Source organism: Anticarsia gemmatalis, chromosome Z (genome assembly GCF_050436995.1).
Source record: "Anticarsia gemmatalis isolate Benzon Research Colony breed Stoneville strain chromosome Z, ilAntGemm2 primary, whole genome shotgun sequence".
Taxonomy (NCBI): Eukaryota; Metazoa; Arthropoda; class Insecta; order Lepidoptera; family Erebidae; genus Anticarsia; species Anticarsia gemmatalis.
The window spans coordinates 16410973-16428624 of record NC_134776.1 but is presented as its reverse complement, the minus strand read 5'-3'; the positions used below and the strand labels follow the sequence as shown (position 1 = coordinate 16428624).

At 33.9% G+C, this 17652-nt stretch overlaps 1 protein-coding gene across 1 annotated transcript; it reads left to right on the top strand.

The window, feature by feature from the left end:
* The first annotated feature begins 3967 nt into the window (after positions 1 to 3967).
* On the top strand, positions 3968 to 17584 carry LOC142986491 (solute carrier family 66 member 3). Its single transcript, XM_076135011.1, has 5 exons — positions 3968 to 4411; positions 5583 to 5753; positions 7198 to 7423; positions 11286 to 11406; positions 11931 to 17584. The coding sequence occupies exons 2-5, from the start codon at positions 5599 to 5601 to the stop codon at positions 12113 to 12115; spliced, it is 687 nt and encodes a 228-aa protein (XP_075991126.1). The 5' UTR covers positions 3968 to 4411; positions 5583 to 5598; the 3' UTR covers positions 12116 to 17584.
* Positions 17585 to 17652: the final 68 nt, after the last annotated feature.

The following is a 17652-nucleotide window of genomic DNA, read 5'->3' as shown; positions in this document are numbered from 1 at the left end:
ACTGGGACAGATTCTCCCTAACTTTTTGTAAGTGTTGGCGCGGTATTCGATTTTTGCTACAATTCCCGCCTTTTTACCTTTCAACCTGAGGTGGATGTTTAGGGTGGGAAGTTTGAAGTGGACTTTCATACTTAGACTACTTCGTATTTTAATTATTTGATTACTGTTGGTTAAACAGATGGAAATAAGGCTAACTACATAATAACAATCCTACGAAAAACGAATGAAAATGTTCGAATTTAAAGGAAAACCTTTATTTTCTATATCAATTTCCATACGTCAAAACAACTAACGGTACAATAATCATGTTTCTTCTTTGTGTATACACAAAAGTCGTCATTTTTGCTCAATACTACGGAAATTGCAGATGCATCAAATATGAAACATAATAAACGTTTTCTGTAACTGCAAAAGACAGTATTGTGTCAAACACAAGAGATTTGAAGTTGATAACTTAATCATTTCATACGATCTGAAGATCTGATATCTGAAGATTGCTAAAGAGACTTTAACTTACTAAGTGATTATTAATGAAATTAAATTTTATAATCAGTAACGATGAAACTTTTAAAGCTTAGGTATTACATCTTTCTTATACATTCTATACAAAATTTAAGAGGGAATTGACAAAGGCAATTTTATATCACTAGCGAGTTGCCAATTTTTTTTTCGAAAAAGGATCAGCGCACTTTCAATTCCCTCTTTCGGAAAAAATATCGTGAAACTTCAACGTGCAGCGCTCGATAGTAGATGAAGGGTGATTATTCCGCTACAGGATTTTAAAAATACAGTCAAAAAGGTCTTAAGTTAACGTTCTATACGAAGCTGCTAAGTTGCTGGGGCTTAATCTGTATGCAAGTATGGTTCACACATATACCAACCCACCTTATTATTGTGCCTTTTCGCCGGTATAATACTCAGCGATCGCGGCGCCCATAGCTAGTTGCGCTCACCGGTCGGTAAACGATATTAAGCAAACCTTAGCGCGGTCATTCCATAGATGGGTGACCGTCTTCGTGCTTCGGAAGGCACGTAAAATTCGGTCCCGGTTGTTGTCAATTAAGATAACAGCCGTTAATCCACGTCAAAGGTTTCTGGGCGGCTTGAACAACTTTGATACTAAGTTGACCACTAACCATACGGTAAGAATATGAAGAAGACTTAGCGACAAAAAGCGACAGTTCTTCATAGGTTAAAAAAACATTACGTACCACACTAGAAAATCTAATTCAAGACGATGAAGTTACATTAATTATACCGCTTAAGCTGCCTTCTTATAGTAAAATTCTTTCATAGATACCATACACGTGTTGTAATGTCTGTGTGGAAATACATGCACATAATGTGCTGTCAGGGAAAGTAAGTAGCTATAAAATGGGGTCTGTCTCGGTAAAATCAGCAACTTGTATTGGACCACGTGGCTGTAGTTCTCAATACATCTAGTTTACAATACTATAAGACGCTCATAGTCAGTTGCTTGCTCGGTTTACAATTAGTGCGACAAGGATTCTTTAACGCGGACAATAAAAGATGTCCCTTTACTGGTGCAAGTTGTGATTGTGAATATTTCCGTGCTTCAAATTGAACCTGTTAAAATATTGGTATTCATTAATATAATAGTGTATAATAGAATACGGGAATAAACGCGAACATGTGTGAACAAAATGCGTGTTCGCGTTAATTCTCGTATTCTATTATACATAAAACATGCAACGCGAGAGTTTAAAAGTTATGACATAATAGTGATTAAGAATATCTAAAGGTTTCAGAAGGCTTTAAAAATTTGTGTTAGTACCAAGTGAACATTTTTTTGCGTTAAGTTTGTTTACAGTACCTAGAAGTCTATCGCAGCGTATTGAAGTTGTAAGTTTGATATCCATTGAAAAATATAATTGTGTGATCCAATAATTATTATACTTTAGTTTGGTATCAGTTCTACTTAATTAAGTATATTTGTAAAGAGTAAGGCAACATACGGTTGATTCTTAGTGGGCTATTAATTATTAAGTACAAATTACTTTTTCTTAAACTCCTTGTGTCGATATTGTTCAATAAATTGAGCCCGCGTTTGTTTTATAACTAATCAACGATAGGTTAACGATTAAACAATTATAATTGTGGATAAACCAAACTATTCGCTAAGTTTAAGTCCACAAGGCTTATAATAGCCTGATCATTATTTCTTCATTTGAGATTAAGGTGGTGATCCCCCAATATCTTGTTGGAGCAAAATCTAATTGTTCCGACGAGGTTTTAGGGGTCAGAAATATGAAGGTCTTTATTGATACACTAGTTAACTACTAATAAAGTATTATTATACAGGAACTATAGCAAACAAGCACTTTACTTCGGGCTGCTTGATTTTCCGGTTCAGGTTTCATTTGCCATGTCATAATATATCTAAGATGATTGATACAAGTGCAGACAAACAGCTCACCCAAGAGTTTTTAACTTTCGGTCTACTACCCTATACCATTTTTTTTTCGTCAGGAAAATGCATTACTGCATGTCCCGCCCCAGGGAGGAAGCGGGGGTCTGTCGGGCTCTCCCGCCGGCAAGGCGTTCCGGCTTTAAATTTGGGCATACCGACTAAAAATCTGACGGTGTTCCTTCAACAGTCACCATAAAGTGGCCAGGATGCGGTACCTCTAATTGTATACTCAGTACCCCAGCCGGACTTGCCTATACACCTAATAAACTATTTAATTATTCCATAAGCTGCCTTGATCCATTTAAACACAGAAAATCATAATTATAAACATTGCCGTTAATGATCTTTGATACGATGGATGGTTTTAACTATTAACTTAATGAGACTTCCCATTTAAATCCTAATTGTTATCTCATCAGAATTTAGTCTTAGCTCTGAGATGAGGGCACATGACATGTGTCTCCACTTAGTACTATATATTTTATTTTTCTGCTTATTAAAAATAACTTTACTGTAAAGTTATCACAATTCAATGTGAAAATTAGGACGAATATGTGGGGTAAATGCTGATTGTAGGTGTTTTGTGTATTTATAGGTATTCGAAATAATTAGTAATAAAAGTTTACTTACTACGTTCTTACTAGTTTGTCGTAAAATATTTTAAATTCCTACCTAGTCATATTGTATTTTAACCAGTTGCAACGAACGTTCTAAGCGTGGATGACTTAAGTCTTTACCGGATAGCAGGTCATTCGATTGGGTTAAGTAAAAGTACATAAATGCCCTTTACTAACTATTATTTATAATGCTAATATAATTATTTGATTATGTGTGTTGAAATAACCCAACATAACTTAAAATTGAATTATACGACAGATTAATACTTACGAGATTTTTGTAATGCGATGTCCGAAAACGTTTTTCGACTGTATGAATACACGTTACGCCATCTAGTTTTGTTTTGAGAACTAAATTTGTCATTGACCTTGTGTGTTGCCAGGAAACAGAAGTTTGAAAACTTTAGAAGAAATCTTGTGTATTTTTGTTTTATTAAGCTACATAATATATTTATTGTTGATAAATATTCTTCTTTTTAATGGACATTATAATTATTGTTATAATAGTAAAATGTACCGAAACAAGATAGTTCATTTTGTTGACCTCATTAATGCATTTCTACTTTTTTTTCTTGCTGTGAACTGCAAATTTCCATCTTTTACCGTCATGAAAATAATTATCTAAGTCATAGTTACAGATTACGATTGAACGGATATCGTAGTATCCTCAGCGGGCTAAAACATATTTCTCAGATTTTCTTAAGCGCACGCCATTACACATTAGCCAATACAAATACTCAAATGATTTAGGAAGAATTCAATTCGAATTCATCAAAATAATTACGAAGAAAACATTACAACACTTTGCACTGTTGAGTAAAAATAGTAGATTTTTTCTTTCAATGGTGGCAACACTATAATCAAAAACGTCAACATGATGTTATAAAAAATGAGGTTTGCCGATTTAGTTTAAATTTATACTTTGATTATAATCCAAGTTCCTGCGTATTTATAAATAAACGATGCCGCAAAAAGTTGTTATAAATACTGCTGAGTATATTCGAATGCTTTGCTTACACAGTTTCCGTATGTAGACGTGTTAAATCGTGTATTTTAATAACATCGGTAAGTGCGGACGATAAAGGCAGAATCGTTTTGGCCTTGGCATTAAATCAAGTGAAAAACAGCGGGTGATTTGATTGAGTGTTGGAGGGACACCTTTGCCAAGTGCAGAGGGCAACACACCGTCTAAATAATCCGTGTCTATTGAAAAAGAAGACGCGAGTGCAAACATCCAGTACAAAACAAATTTTTATACGCAACAGTACTGCTTATGTCGTGAATTTAAAAAGGATCTACTAAAGTACAGTTTTGAGATCGTTGAACTGTAATTTGAAAGTGTTTTACGTGTGTAGAGCCACAGGTATGTTTGTTTTTGCTATATGTTTAGAAAAAAAAAAGTTTTGTTTATTCCTATACTCTATTCCAAGTATTTCGTGAGACTAATTAAATATTCATAATAATATCGAATAGTTGATTATATTTCAAGTTTGTAGTATTAATAATACATTTCTACTGAGTTTAGTTTCAGGTCAAATTTGACCTTAATTGGATACATATTAGGAAAAAATTCTACAAAATATTTCGTGCTTTTTTTTCTTTCGAACTCCGTACATCTATAAATACACCTCTTTAGGCGAAAACAAGAGCAATATCATTGAGAAGTCATAAGTGCAATACACTGGTCATAGGTACAATATCACAAACTGATGCCAAGTACATGTAAACACTGTGTTATTTATTACCCAGACCTGAAATTCAGCTGTAAAAAGATTTGTTTCTTATAAAGTTGAACAACCAACAAAAAGTTCTTTGTGTACCAAAAAGTATACTAAGAGGCATCAATTTTGGATACATTATTTATGGAAAGTTCATATATAACGATTTTTTTATTTACTTTACGAACTTGACAATCAACAATAAAATGAAAATGAAATTCTATATTTAACTAGACCCATAAGAATATACTGGTAGTTAGTCTCTCCTTCCTATTTACAATTCAAGTTATTTCTCTGCTGTATTTTTTCTTTTTATTCTATTATTCAATACTCATATAATTATTATTATTTTGTGCTTACTAACTAGGTAATTAAATTCTGGACTATCTTTATTGTAATCTGGTGTCCCACATACCACAACTACAAACTTAGCATCATTTGCATAAGTGCTAATTAGAAACCAAATTGAAGCTGTAACATTATGCTGACAGACATATTTTAATATGACACATATTTAGATTCTTATTAAATTTATATCTATTTACTGTTATGTAGCACACATTTGAGTTGCAATTTTGCAACATTTGGTTGTAATATACTCATTAGTCTCATCTATGTATGCAACTTTTTGACTCAGTATCAAACTATAAGTTGAATTATAAAATATATGTTGTGACAATTGATATGTATGGCAGTCAGAACATTCCACAAGAATATGATTTTTTGCCATTTTTAAGACCAATTCTTTATTTACTATTATCTTCATAAAACTTTTTCATCATATCTCCTGAGGCTTATAAATTCCTCTTGTTTCAGGATTGAAGGCGTGAAGATGCAGCACGAAATGTTAGAAAGTATAGCGAATGCTTTAAGCACAATAACAATAGTATCATGTCTGTTCCTCAAAGTGCCACAGATTATGTACATAAGGGAGAAACAGTCGGCCGAAGGAATATTTGTGCAAGCAATGCTAATGGAAATTACCGGGTAAGAAATAAATATACACATGAAAAATACTATACATAGGCTGCTGTGCATAAAATTTGTTGGTTTTAGTGTTAATTCTTGGTATTTTCAAGAAAATTCCTCAATAGTTTGTAAAATCTGTTCAAATGGTTTTTTAAAACTGTTCTTAACTCCCAGGCTTTGACCTAAGAGCATTTAACATCCTTTCTTATAAGCCTCATATGTAATACCCACTTAAAAAACGGCCTAATATTAATTATATTATGTATGTTATATCATATATATTACCAGCTTAGATATTATGAAAAATATTTATCTTTATTCATAAAGAACCAGTAAAAATAAATAGCTGCTTATAATCAGCAAATCGTATTCTAACCAGCTAGGCAATAAAGTAGTTAGCATGCTTAAAAGGCGTAATTATTACGAGTTTATTGCTAGCAATGCAGTGCTTATCTGAACATAAAACTGCAATATTTAAACTAGATTGTTTCATGTGTGACAAATGACGTCAAGTATTACTCGAATGTGTGCCTTTGAATTATCTGTAATACTCATGCCTTAGGATAACAATAATTCGTCATGTTTATAGATTTCGTTCTTAACGCTTATGAATATTTGCGATGTGACCCAGACATTGAAATGTCATGAACATTGTACATAAGTGTTAAACTCATGCTTCCAGTCTCTCTCTCTCACTCTCTCTCTTTCCTAGTACTCCTTTACATCTGCTAGGATAAGGGCTAGTAAATTAGCCAAGATTTCGTATTCATAAAATTCAGTTTCTTACCAAAAATGGATTTAACATCTATAGTTACACTGGAAAGAAAACCCTTGAGCTGTAATAAAATCAAACACATAATACACTATTGCAGGTAGACCTTCCACTGCTACCATCATCGTCATTACCTTAGTGCCGTCATCTCGTATTGTTGACTTCCCGTAGCGCGATTCTCTTCAGTCGGTACTATCGAGTGCGATTGACATTTAAAATGTAACGCCAAAATAGTTACTACGACGCCCGTTAGAGGCGCTGATCAGATTTTCATACAATTTTTTTCGATGACTAGCCGGTTGTCGGTATTCGATAGTTGCAGAAGATTGAGCTGCTGATAACGGTGTAATAGCCAAAAGGCTTTACGGTCGAAATTCGACAAAACTAGAAGTGATACCTTATAAGAAGGCTATATAGTAGAACTAGCTGACCCGCGCAACTTCGCTTTCGTCAAATAAGAGAGTATTTGTCATAATTTTCCCCGTTTTTGTTACATTTTTTACTGATACTCTGCTCCTATTGGTCACAGCGTGATGATATACAGCTTATAGCCTTCCTCGATAAATGGGCTATCTAACACTGAAATAATTTTTAAATCGAACCAGTAGTTCCTGAGATTAGCGCGTTCAAACAAACAGAAAAACAAACTCTTCAGATTTATAATATTAGTATAGATATTAAACATTCCAGATTTTCAATAATGACGCTGTACAACTTCACGAACCGCTACGGAGTGATGACATACATGGAGTACCCCATAATTCTGCTGCAAGTGTACGTGATGACGTATTACGTGTTGAAGTTTAAGAACCTGCTTCACCTGCCGATCACGGCCATAGCCACCGTGTCGTATGTCCTGACCGTTGTCGGGTTCTCGCTGGAGTTCCTGCCGAAGAGCATACTCTCTTATTTGGTGGTAAGTTGAGTAATTATAACTAGTTTTATCCGATCTTAAGTACGGTTGAACTTGAAAATTAATTGCTTGCGTTTCCAGCACAATTACGATTGATACGATTAAAGAGATAAAGATACCTTAAATGCGGATATACGGTACATTAGAAATGTTTTCTTTCAAGATTTGATAATTTTTACTTATCTCAGTACATTTACGCTGACGTAGAACATTCCAATCTAATACCTTATTATCAATAATTGTACCAATAAAGTTATTTATGGTTACTTGTGATGGATAAGACATCTTAGAATTAGATTATCTTTGTATTATCTTATCTTCCCTCATTCACCACTTTTTTAAGGAAAATACGCATTATGTTTTTACCCGTTACTGTCCTAATGCTAAGCAAGAGTCTGCCCTCAGAATGATGAAGTGTTTAAGCCTTGGGTCGGCCACCCTGGCCGGTGTATACATTTTTTTTTACCCATTACTGTCCCATTGTTTGGCAATGGTTTTCTTCCAAATTAATGGAGGGTTTAGGCCTTGAGCCCATCAGCCCACCTTATTGGTTGTGTTACATTAGAATTTGAATTTTGTAAACACTCAAAATTTATATTGTGTGCCTATATTTTTCGGACTAACTAATACCGTGATAGTAATTCTCGTCACATTATAAATTAGTTAGTGTATAAAGCAAGCCCTCTACAACGTGTATGATGAATTGGTCTAGACTTAAACGACACTAATCACTTTGTTAGCGTAAGAATTGAGAGCGTGTTTGTAATGACTCAGCCGACTTTGTTTTATATACTCGTAAATAGCGCATCTTATTCACAATTCTGTTTGTAAGATTGCTCATCCAAGATCTTATTATCTTGTTTTATTGATTCTATGAAATGCTAAACTGACCTACTGAATCACTTTTTCTGACTGACAGTTCGGAAGAAAAATTTACACAAGGAATAAAATGGTTTTATCAAAATTCTTGGCCGTTCGGTCTTACACGCATCAGAGTCTATGGCTATTTGGTTAAGTCATAGGAATTGCGTTTAAAATATGGTTAGTTCGAATCCAATCTGCAAGCTATTTAAGAATAAAAAGCCATTCACCTAAACGGGATTGCTAGTAGGTATTGTGTGAATTACAATATTCTTATTAACCTTCTTCAGAGTACTTTTTTTTAAATGACAGTACATCTGAGCTTGGGTTTATTTTTTGGTTGTTTCATCGTCAACAAATAAAACTGCGCATTTCCTTACTCGCCTCATGTTGAGATTAGTCCCCCTATGTCGCACTTCCTTGTTGTTGAGTATTGCCGAGTTACTTTGTATGGTCATACATTCAACAGTAGTTTTTACAATCAGACTTCATATTAATACAAGCAGCAACAAGACTGCATATCACTAGAAACAATTGGGAAAAGGCTTCTTAAAAATAATATAAAATTTTCGCGATGCGAGTTACCATAGCGTTTTCAAAAAGTGTTTAACATTATTTTCCTCTGGACTTCAAGTCCTCAACTACATATAATTTAAAGAATGAATGACATTCAATTTAGCAGCATAAGTGAAAGCGCAGTAGATAGACCAACTGTCGCATTTCTTTAATAAGTCAGTGTATGAGATGAGAATTATGGACTTCTCCTTACAATGACGAATAAATATAAATTTAAAACTAACTTCTACATGTCCTAGCTTTGTTGCGGTCAAATAAATAGAGAATATACTATTGTGTGACAAACCAGTTAAAACTTAGGTTTCCGAATGGCACCATCGTCACAGGTTCAAAGGTTAAATGAGTAATTAGTTAACAATCGCGCGTCTATTGGATCTAGTCCAACGTATAATGAGACTGTCTTTTATCAATTTATATTCACTATTCTTAGATCGACTTTACGATTACAGCGGTCGCGTGATATCGTAAAATTTTGGCGAAAATATCATCTGAGAACATGACAATTGCGGTTTATTTGCCAAATTTTAAATCACTGTTCTCTCCTTTTTTATATCATGCTAGAAGCCACCTGCGACTTCGTCCGCGTGGTAACTTTCCGTGTAAATCCCTATCTCTCAAGAACTCCGGGATAAAAGTAGATAAAAAGTAGCCTATGTATTATTGTGGGTCTTCAGCTACCTACGTACCAAATTTCATCGTAGTATTTACGTGACAGAGTAAGCATCTATACATAAATACTCACAAACATACGCATTTATAATATTAGTAGGATATAATTTGTTTGTTTCTAATATTTTAACTTAAGTATATTGTATTATCTATACAATATACTTAAGTTAAAATATTAGATTAGATAGGACTTGTGAACTAAAATTCTGTAACATAACTGTCATGTTCCAGTATTCATCCGCTCTTAAGTAGACTGATGGTCGACCGCGTGATCTTTATCTTGCATCCCGGCTTCTGTAAAATAATATAATTTAGTGTTTAGTATAAATTTGTACCTACAGCTAGATACAAAAACCAGAGGTAACACTTACGATCGCAGGGATCGAGGCATTATTTTATCCACAAACGATGTGCCATTATAATCGCATCATCATCATTGGCCTGAATACATCTATTGCAGATGATTAATCACAAAATTCATGGCATATAATGCGGAACATTGCTACTTCTCTACTTCTTTTATTTCATCTACATTCATAATTGCATACATATCTTAAAGCTTAGCTCCATGCATGCACACATAATGCAGCCAGCATCTAAATTATGAGAGACATCCACTTTCTTTCTGTAGAACATCTGCAAACATTACATAAACACATTTTTCTCGAAGCATGAGATATATAACATCTATATACATATATACGTTATGTAATAAAATATAATGTACTGACAATGTTGTTATCAATTCCGCGTCGCGACGATTCGCGGCCGTCCGTGTTTTTTACAATTTAAAACTGTATGAAGTAGTACTGGGTGCCGGCCAAGATATCAATTTTCTTAAAGTAAATGCGACATTGATGTATTGCTATTACTATCTGTTTTTAGATCACCTGTTTTGCTTTTCTAAAAAGATATAAGAATATATGCATGGTTAAAATTTTGGTTTTAAATGATCCAAATTAAAACGAGTTTTATGAGATAATAGGGACTAATCAGCGTGGTTTCGCTTCCGTTTTATAATTTACAGCGTGCCTATATACAAATCTGCTATAAAAATCATGCTGTGTCAAAGATATAACCTAACTTATAAAACTATAATTCATTCTTACTCAATAACAAGTGAATTTAATGACACTAAAAACATTCTGTTTTATGTCATTGAGTAAACTCATTAAGTGCTACAATATTTGTAATGAAATGTAATATTTTTGCTCCGTAATAGTTTCGCATCTAGCCACTTCCTAGTCAGCTGTTCAAATTATTCGTGTTATCGCCGGGTCATTGACACTGTACTGTTGACGTAACTGAAACCATTTACATTTACAACTATACTTCTAATTTAAAGTTAACTCAAAGGAGATTTTAAATACTACTTTTAACAGTTTTCTTATGTCTTCAGTTTACTCCTATTTATTTTTTACGTTTGGTATTGAAATTCTGTAAGCTCTTTTAAAAGTATAATTCATACCACCGAAAGACAGGTTTTAACAAAAACGGATGTAAACAGTCGCCACTCGTTGAATTACTCACTTTATTCTAGTTTGCGATAATAATGCTATTTTAAATAATTTAGAACACCTACAGGACGAAGCTCCTCACCCCGAGACCAGAGCCACTGTAATTTGGGCGTAACGTCGGAAATAATTTTATTTTTATTTCCGCCGAAAATCGATATACACCTTTGTAATAAAATGGCTTAATGATAACGTGCTCTAATTTTCTTTATTGTTGATTATAACAGAATGTTGTTTGATTCCAGCCATTCTGCACACCTCTCAGTGGTTTCGCCAAAGTCACGTACATCTACGGCATCATAAAGGCACAGAACGCAGATGCTGTGTCCCTTACTACGTGGGTCATCTCCGTAGCAACTAATTTAGGTGAGATCTTCTACTTTAAAGTTTACCTATTCATAAGTTGACGACTGATAGCCACAAATGTGCATTTATAAACTTGATTGTGCCCGTAACTTCTTCCGCATTTAAAGATTATCTTGAGTAAAAAGTATCATAATCCAGGTAATAAACTATCTGTGTAACTGTGTACCAAATTTCAATAAAATACTCTCCGACGTTATTGAGGAACAAACATCTAAAATTTAGCATTAATGATAATAATACTAATGTAATGCGATTTGAAAAATGCCAAATAAATGACTAATCCACCCAGAAATAACATGAGATTAAGGCAAGTGGATGATAATAAATTAGTTATCAAGGACTAAGAAAAGATTACTTGAACTACGGATTTCGTAATGCAATACTCTTTTCAAACATATGCCACGAAACTATTATGAATATACAAAGATATACTCTCTGATGGAATTAAACCTGTGACAACAGTTTAGCAGGTCCCACCGATCGTTTAACTTGCTATAATAAAATTGTATACTTTTCCATTACAGCCAGGATCTTCACAGTCTACGTAGATTCGGCAGACTTCAAGCTGATGCTGAACTTTACTGTGTCAACACTGCTCAGTTCTGGGGTCCTTTTCACGGCATTATATTACAAAAACAAAGAAAGCGGTTCAAGGCGGAGGGTGCGAAGCAAACGTTCCCGTTCCCCGCAAGATGAGCATTCCGAATAGACGTCCAGTTCCAACGACGTCTGCGTGCGAAATGACAAGTATGTAGTGTTGCCCGATTCAATCTGGTGAGTGGTGTTGCTAGTTAAAAAAAGGAAACACGGTAATCGAAAAAGGTTTATTATTCGATTAAATGGATGAAATTGGGATGTCTGCATTTGGTACAAAAGTGCTTTGCTAAGTTGGCAAGAGTACTAAAATATTTGTTGTGGCTTAGAGAGAAAGCAATATGCTAGTGAAATTAGCTTGCACTAAAACATTGTTAAGATTTTGAGATCTTATAGTGATTTATGGTTTTGTTAGAAAATCTAGTTAATGTTTTTAAATTGGCAGTCTACCGTTTCGTGTACAGTTAAACGAGTTGCTCTTATTCATTAGAGAAAGTTGATAAAAGACATTTTTAATGCATAGAAAAATAATTATACATTGGCGGATAATATAAATTGAGCTCTCGGTCGGTAAACTCGGTGGTGAGCGTAATTAACTAAGAAAAGGCAGCTAAAAAAGCAATATGTGCGCGTATGTATGTTATCAACTTAATCATGTTCTATAATTATTTATATAATGAAATGAATATCAATTTGTTATTATTTATAGGTGCTTTTATTTTCTTTTGACATTTGAATGTTATATTAATTAGAAATCATGAATTTTATTTATTTTTAAATATTCTTTACCAAACTATTGATGGGGATAAAAATTGTGGATGAATTATAGTAATATTCAGAGATTAGCGACCGAGTATATTGTATGGTTGAGACAACTTTTATGAGTTTACATTTCTCTCGTAGCATTGAGAAACATGTGAAATAAAGAGACGTACACAATGTCCAGTTTATAATATTCTTTGGACATAATACCTTCAGCAACTATTATAGTTTTTTTCCTCACACTGCTAAGCAAGGGTCTCCTCCAGAAAGAGGGAGGTGCTAGGCCTTGAGTCCACCACATAAATCCTGTGGTTTGAAGCCCATAGATACGGTGGAATGGGCTCCGTGTAAAATACTTACACGGAGCACCAACGGTAGACTGCTATAAATATATATATTATAATATCGCACTATACTCAATTCAATGTAGCAATATTTTACATTTAAAAATATAAATTTATTAATGCACTTTACCGAAATCATATTGTCCCATAAATAATTAGATATTTTTGAACAGTACTATATTCTTAGCTATAGAAATATAAAGAGATGTTATTTATATTATTACGACTCAGAAATATGAAAAACGCAAGAAAAACTGTTGTTAATCGTCAAACAAAGAAACAGCTTGTTGAACTAAAATCATGGCAATAATAATTATGAAACACAGTAAAGCTTGCAATAAAATTAATAGCCAGCTTTTCGTCGATGTGTTTGTAAATCCTGATATGTGCATTTTGAAAACTTTTCAAAACGATACAATGGATTTTAGCAGTCGCTCCAAGTCATCATCAGCCTAGCCTTTCTTCCAACTATGTTGGAGTCGGCTTCCGGTCTCAAGTGATGAGAGACTTATTATTTTCATATTATTTACGTCGTTATATTTTAGCGTTTTCCTTTGTCTCAAAATACGTGATTTGTATTTTTTTGTTCTACATAATTTTTCAGTTTTCGGGTCGATTCGGGCCTGAAAAGATCTTAAAACGCACGTATCGGGTTTGGCAAGGGCACAGACGTTTTGCAAGATAATATGCTAGCAAAGCTCGGCTTTACAATACATCAGCGCTTCCAAACAAAATCAAATCTCGTCAATATTTACTATAAGATACATAGTTTAAATATATTTCTACATTCTAGTTATTACTGATACGCTTAGCAATAAATTTCAATCTATATATTATATTCTAGTCACTGCAATAGGCCTCGCGTTTAAAAATTGGTAGGTATCCCGCTAGAAATATAGTCAAAATTAATCTGTAATTAATGTCGAATAGTTGAATACTAAATTGAGAAGAATTCAAGAACATTTACGCACGAGACGTATATTTGTTCTACGCTGATTTGAGTATTCGTATGCGAAAAGGCCAGCTAAGGCAGGTACGGAAAAAAGTCACTAAAGTAAACGGTTACTTACATTTTGAAAGCTGTTGTCAAAGCAGACGCTCTGCTTCTGTGCAGTTGTCGTATTAGACACGCAATGTCTGTAGGTATGAATGAAACTATTTCGTATGTCATGAAATAAATACGTCCAGTGTGTAAATGCTCTGAGAAAAAAATCTTTAACAATTTATTGTAAAATTAATAAGTACCTCACTAGATATAGAGATCCAAAAGGAATTGAATGCAATTTGACTGAATTGACAGATTTTACTCACTTGATTTCGCAATGTGTGTAACAATTCACTTATAAACGATGGGAATGCAATGGGCAAAACATGTTTAGATGTTTGACATCTTATAAAGCGTATTACTTATACGCTAATAGCCCAAAAGATAAATCATTATCATTTAAAAATGTTGTTAATCTATTGCACTAGTGAATTGTTACTCGTGTTAACGAATAAATTAGAAAAGCACAAATATTTAGGCTAGGGCGCTATTCCGGTACTATGATTTTTTTGCCGCGAATTGTCAGTATTGTACTGCAGTGAAGAAATCTAAGACTTTTTTCTCACTCTGACGCCGGTCGCGTACGTCGGTCGAGCGTACGAACACGCATATGCTATGGGACTCTGTGCAAGTGACGTGCGCGGCGAATTCACAGCAAGAAGAGAAGCTTATATAATTGCTCACGAATTTTCTTTGCCTTGTGTTTTTTCTCTCTCTATAAAAATCTTTTCCGTGTCTCGAAGACAATTTTACAGAAAGTGTGTGTTCTTGAGTTCTGCGTTCAGCAACATATTCATGAATAAGGTATTAATCCATACTAATATTATAAATGCGAAAGTAACTCTGTCTGTCTGTCTGTCTGTCTGTCTGCTACTTAATCACGCCTAAACTACTGAACCAATTTGCATGAAATTTGGTATGGGGATATTTTAATACCCGAGAAAGGACATAGGCTACTTTTTACCCCGGGAAAATGACGCATTTCCCGGGAAAATTCAGATTGCGAACGAAGTCGCGAATTTTCAATATTATAATGACACTGAATTAACAAAATTCCGTTGTCATGGCAACTGTTAATGGCGGATATGCCTGAGCGCGATTTTGTTATATTAAGAGATATAAATAATTTTGAGAATATTTTTTCGTGAAAAAGCATATCATCACGCTACGACCAATAGGAGCAGAGTAACAGTAAAAAGTGTTACAAAATCGTGGAAAATGTTGATCCATTCTCTCTTATGTGACGCAGGCGAAGTTGCGCGGGTCAGCTAGTCTATAATAATTAAATTCCTTTTTTTACAAATCAGCAGTACAATTTTGTTAGTGCGGCAAAACAATTGTAGTACGCTCAAAATCTAATCGATTTCGCATTTCCACAATTTTACGATTCTAGTTATAAATCCAAGGTTCCTCACTTAGCTAGTATATTGGAGTAGTAGTCTCAATAATTCTACGCAAGGCCTATGTAGAAATATAATTGATCTGTTAATGCACTGTTTAGTCTTATATTTACTATTTATCACTCGAAATTGTTTGTTTATATGTGTTCAGATTCTCAAAAATTGTTTCATAATGGATGTAAGGTTTGCTACACACATTTGGTTCGGCATTAATCGGCCTAATCAGGCGTTAAAATCTAATATGCGTAGATGGACCGACAACCGGCTAGCCATAGAAATTTTGACATTTAGAATGTACTGCCAAAACATTTCTCACGATACCCGTCAGAGGCGCTGATCAGATTATCATACAAAATTTCTCTCTGACAGGTCTGTTGTCGGTAGTCGATAATAGTAGAGAATCGAGCTACCGATCGGTACAAGCCAAACAAGTGAGTCGAGTCAGTTTTGTTGTTCGATAAATATTGCCGAACCGAATGTGTGTAGTTAAGCCTTAATATTCATGCATAAAAAACAATCTTACTATTATGTACCTACAGTACGTTTACACTATTAATGTTGCTCAGTGTTATTAAACTTAGCGGGAGTTGAATTCTCTACGTTGCCCTATATTGCGCATCTCAATTGACACTTAAAAGTGATGTCAAACGTATTTGTGCAAGTAAAGCCTTTACGATGCCACTAATTACTGCATGCCAAATGCAATAATATGACCACAGTAAATGAGTTTCAAGAGAAAACATACTAAAACGACTTTTCATCACGAACTTGTCTAAATGAGATGCACAATGTAAACACTTGCAATAAACGATTAAACTGCCCAGTTAAGCTATCAAACTTTGTCGTTTCTCAGGCTTTCACTCTCACTGCTGAAGTGGTTTTACGTTAGTAATAAATGTGTAACTAGTCACACCTCAAGGGCTACTGAGTGCAGTCAAATTTAAACTAAACGGGTTGTAGCTATTTCTCGGTTATACTTATTGATCTGGAAAGAGTGCTTGCACACTACTTGTATAAATTTCTTCGTTTTCTGTTGTTGTTCTCTCTTGTCGTTGTTTTAATGTGTTGTTTTAATCTTATGACTTTGAGTCACGAATTCCACCATGATATAATTTAATGGAACACCGTACGCCGCGACCGTTTGAAAAACTGTCGTACTACACATGACTTAACTGGGAGGATGCACGTAAAATGCGTTGCGGTGACGTATATCTTCTTGGCAAAACTTGCCATTGTATACCTTATTGCATAGATCTGTATTCTGTATGAATCACTTATATCTTTAACTAAATATAGCATGAAGTCTCTTGCAGCACTTTTCTAACGTAAAATCACTTACACCCGCTTACTGGTTTCACATATCTATAAGAAACAGAGAGAAATATTGAAGTGACCTTAAAACAATATGTATTTTACGTGTGGCAATAGTTATATTATATACAATTATAAATATATTTACAGCATTGCACATAGATATAGTTCCATATTTTTCGCATTGGTAGCTTAAAGTACATTTAGTACAAAAATAGAAGACAAATGTTTAAAACGTAATGTGCCTACAAATTCATTTGATAGACTATTGAGATTCGTGTTGTAAAAAAAAATGTTCTTAAAATTCATACCGGTTTGCGTTGAGAATAAAAGTACTAGCTATCTGTTAATTGCTGATTTACTCAAAGCAATGCTTTTGCATACTGCAGCTATTTCAATATTTAAGCAATAGTGATTGTAATTAATTTGTAGGCACTTGTAAATGTATGTTTCGTGTGAATTTTGGAAAAGACATTGTTCCTTATAAAATTTGTTCCGAGGTCTTTATTATTTTCGACCATGTGATTGTCATACATACCTTTTTATTTTACGTGTTATAATAATATTTTTATATGTTGTTCCTTTTAGACGTGTACGTTGTACAATATATTTGGTGCCATTTATTTTTGTAAACCGATTTTATCCTGTAAAATAGTGTAAGTGCCAAATATGGTATATTTATAATTAAATTATGTCATTAATGTTACTTTAAATAAATTATATAGAACAAAACATGTTTTATTTTATGTTTCCTTTTATAAAACTGTTGTCTTAGTTTAAAATACGGCAA

Excerpts from the sequence above, each read along its gene's own strand:
- LOC142986491 (XM_076135011.1), top strand. The coding sequence starts at position 5,599 with ATGCAGCACGAAATGTTAGAAAGTATAGCGAATGCTTTAAGCACAATA. Across the intron at positions 5,754-7,197 it reads ATGCTAATGGAAATTACCGG|ATTTTCAATAATGACGCTGT; the intron begins GTAAGAAATAAA and ends TAAACATTCCAG. Across the intron at positions 7,424-11,285 it reads GCATACTCTCTTATTTGGTG|CCATTCTGCACACCTCTCAG; the intron begins GTAAGTTGAGTA and ends GTTTGATTCCAG.